This window comes from Tribolium madens, unplaced genomic scaffold, assembly GCF_015345945.1.
Source record: "Tribolium madens isolate multiple individuals breed KSU strain unplaced genomic scaffold, Tmad_KSU_1.1 Scaffold_1;HRSCAF=32;Tcas5.2_LG8, whole genome shotgun sequence".
NCBI classification, from domain to species: domain Eukaryota; kingdom Metazoa; phylum Arthropoda; class Insecta; order Coleoptera; family Tenebrionidae; genus Tribolium; species Tribolium madens.
The window spans coordinates 9,396,655-9,400,512 of record NW_025400984.1 but is presented as its reverse complement, the minus strand read 5'-3'; the positions used below and the strand labels follow the sequence as shown (position 1 = coordinate 9,400,512).

The 3,858-nt window shown below is 32.8% G+C and overlaps 1 protein-coding gene across 6 annotated transcripts in view; it reads right to left on the bottom strand.

Moving 5' to 3' along the window:
* Positions 1 to 2,537: 2,537 nt before the first annotated feature.
* The window catches only part of LOC123016153 (dual 3',5'-cyclic-AMP and -GMP phosphodiesterase 11), a 60,608-nt gene continuing 59,287 nt past the window's right edge, over positions 2,538 to 3,858 (bottom strand). For all 6 annotated transcript variants that reach the window (XM_044416374.1, XM_044416376.1, XM_044416371.1 and 3 more), the window contains 2 exons: positions 2,957 to 3,472; positions 2,538 to 2,902 (listed from right to left, as the gene is read on the bottom strand). In XM_044416374.1, coding sequence (XP_044272309.1) covers positions 2,630 to 2,902; positions 2,957 to 3,472 — 789 coding nt within the window. In that variant the 3' untranslated portion in view covers positions 2,538 to 2,629. The remainder of the gene's footprint in view (positions 2,903 to 2,956; positions 3,473 to 3,858) is intronic.

Genomic DNA, 3,858 nt, shown 5'->3' with positions numbered 1-3,858 from the left:
TGAAACGCGTACTGAATTTTCAGTTTTCCCCGGCGATTGCTGGGCATGAAGACGCAAGCGCAGTGCTTTTATTATATGATGTTTTCCTCAATGCACGTTTCCGATGATGTAATTATTTTCTTTATCGAAGAGGAAAAATTGGAAAGCGCGTCAAGGTTTTATTGGATTTTAATGAACAAAAGAGCGGAGGGAATTTTCCAGAGACGAGATAGGAAATTTCTTGGAAAAATAAGCAGACAACACTGGAACGCCATCTTGCATCTGCGTTTCTAACGCGAAAAAGTGTTCTTTAAACGAGTTCAATAAAATATTTTTCAGTTTCTGACAACGATGAGCTACATTTTTCAGCTAGAAACACAATTATTTCGCAATATCTCGTTAAAAATTTGACCAAAAAGGTGTTTTTTTTACATTTTTCTAGTCTTTAAACACGTTTTTGAAATAAAACACACAAATTCCGAAAAACTTTGAATAAACAAACCGAAAAATTCCAAAATTAAATCAAAATTGATATTATTTTTTAGCTTGTTTCGCTCAGTTTTCGCTTTAGTGTTTTTTTTTATCAAGGGCAATATCTTAACCAAATACGCTTACAAATAAAAAAAAACAATTAAAATTGATGTTGCTTTGTTTACTTCGCTCAACTTAACAGGATTTTAACCAAAATAATTAAGTCAATAATTATCCGAGAAAACACGAAATTTGATCACAATGTTTTTAGGCGCGTTTTTGTACTAAAATTTCAGATTTTTTTGTGAGATTACATTAAACAAACGAAAAAGTAAATACTGGTCTATGCTCTATGACCGTGTTTGTAAACAAATCTTGTCTTAATGTAATTCCTCTTCTAAAAGTTAAAAAATATATTTTTTTTATTCTTTTGAAATATTGAATACCAAAAAGTAGTGACGTAGAATTGGGTAATATTCAAATTATTTTGTGACGAACTGTTACAAAATAAGTTTTATGCCGTTTTTGGGAATTATTACATTAACGAGTCAGTTTGAGTCAAGCTCCCGTACGAGTTACTTGAATTGTGATAACAGTCCGAATAAATTACTTATTTCGTGGTTCAGTGCGAAACTGTGTAGAAATGTGTTGCGTGTTGAGTATTTTCGAGTGCTTAATAAAAATTAGCAGTGCACGATTTTTAAAATTTTGAGTTATTAGTGAGTGCCAATAGGGAATATGGAGGAAGCAATCGTGCTACAAGGATCCGGATTAAAGGGTTAGTCAACAATACTTTTAATTTTTTTTAGAAAAACAACATTTAAATTTATTTAATGTTTTCAACTGATTTAATAACACATTAAACTAATTTTGTGTTTCTTATTTTCAGTAGGTCCGTTTAAGAAGCAAAGGCGAATTGCTACAAAGGGTAGCAGAAGAAGATGCCATAAAGGTTAGTGCATTAAAAATTTTTATTTCGATGTTTATCGCAAAGTGAAGTGTGTGTGATTTGTGATTTGTGAGTACAACAGTATTTATTAAATTATGAAAAAAAATTAGTCATGTTTTAGATAAAATGTATTATTTCTCAAATTCTTTTTCAAAATTTTAGAATCTTGAATACCTCTTTGCCTTGCTACTTACTACTCTTAATACTTTCAAAATTTTGATTCTGAAAATCCCGAACACTTCTTTCGTTCCTATGATCCTTGTAACTCATGAGACTTAAGAATTTTGAAATTTCATGCAAAAATTTCGCTTTTTAGAATTTTGAATACCTCTTTACGTTGCTGTGATCGTAAATTTTGAAATGCGGAATCTCTGTGTCTGTGTCTTCAAAATTTTATTTTTACCACTGCGTTCTTGTGATCCCAATATTTTTAAAAACTTGCAATTTTTAGTAATATTTTGCTTTTCAAAATCTGGAATACCTCTTTTTGGCCAAAATATTTAAAATCTCGAATACTTTTTTACTTTCCTAATATTTTTTATGAAATTTTAAAACTCTTAAATGCCTTCTTGCGTTCGTGTGCCTAAAATACTTAAAATCTTATAGAATTTTGGCAAAAATCTTAATTTTTCGATTTGTGTTTTTCATAATTTCTTTGGTGTGGGTACAAAAACTCAATTTTCTTTTCAATAAATGTATATTATATTAATATTGTTATTGTAATTAATAATTTTTACACTGAATGTACACTTAGTAAATTTTATACAAAACAAACTTTTGAAAACAGTTCCTCGAGAAATGACAATGACAGACATTATTAAAAACATATGAACTTAATTAGTAAAATAGGATTAAAAAATACGCTTTGGTATAAATAGTTTCCTCAACGAATATAATACCATATTAAAATACGGTTCTCTACTTGCCATAATTTCTGTAGAGCCCACTAAAATATCACAACAAGTGACTACTAAAACCTATCCTAGAAACTTAAAGAGAGCTCTCTTACAACCTATGCAATACTCACAAATAAATAAAACTGAGATTTTCACGGAAATAAATAAGTTAATACGGGGAGGGAAGTAGTTTTAGAGCCTTGAAAAATTCTTTGACAATACTTTAAAAAAATAACACTCTCTTAAAACACCGTGGTCGTCATTATTAAGTCTTTCAAATTATACAAACTACAATAAATAGTCTTCGGGAATTATTTACAATAACTACAATTTACTAATCGCTTATTTGGGGGGCGTTCGGATTCGATTCGGGCGTGTTCGGCTTGGAGAGGTTATCGTTCGAATCGCGCTCTTCCTCAGAAGGGATGAGACTTTGTGCTGCTGCGATCTCAAGCCACTTGACTCGATTCTTCCTCACGCCGTCCACCAACGGCTCCAATTGAGGGGAAAGTCGCGAAAACGCCTCGTAAATCGGCAAACAAATCGAATCAATGAATCCTACTTGCATTAGGGGTAATTGGTCCTCTTTTTCCCTGTTCATTATGTCCTAAAATAGTTAAAACACACTCAACCATGAAACTAAACCCTTTGATTCACTCACAATGGGAGTAATATTGAGTTCCTCTCGTTCGATATCACCCTGTTCGAAAAATTCCGACGACACCAACTCGGCCACCCTTTTTTCAACCTCCCAGGGTTTCGTGATGGCCGCCAAGTCGCAAACTGTCATCAGCATTGCTCTTAACAATTCGCGATGTTCGTCCAAACTCCAGCACGGCCTGCTGTCTCGGATCGCGCTGAAAAAAGCGCCTCTTTTCCTGAAGTAGACGGCCAAATCGGTGGAGAGAATGGCCTCTTCGAGGACTCGAATCACTCGCGAGTACTCTTCTGATGATATATTTGATAACAATTGATTACCGGGAGAGTTCAGAATCATTATGCATTGATCGAAATGGTGGTGTTCCATTGTCGATGTTGAGTATAATTGGGCGAGAGGAGAGGAGGCTTTGATTTGAAACGAATTGTTGGTGCCTCGATGGTCCAGGTCGTGACACAAGCAGGCGATCATCAAGGCCAAACACTCGATTTCGCCGAAAATGTTCCACCATTGGGTCGCCTGCAACCGAAAATAATCATCCTTTACAATATTTAAAGACAAAAATTCAGTTTATTTTTCCATTTGTTTTTCTAATCTATTTTATCAAGAAAGATAGTGAAATCAAACAATTTCTGACAAAACTGCGAAAAATGTGACTATTTTTTTATAAAATAATTGAAAATTTCGATGTTTTCCGTAATTTTTTAATTTTCCTTAAACAGGAATACGTTTAAGGAATAATACAAGCAAAAAACCAAAAACTGCAGATTTCTTCTATGCATTCGTCGTACAAAAATTATAAAAGAATTTTGTGGCCTTTGCGATATTTGAATTTTTTCCGTGCCGCTTAAAAATAAGATAAAAAAACCTCTATTTTTAGTCATTTTATTTTTTTATTGAAAAAC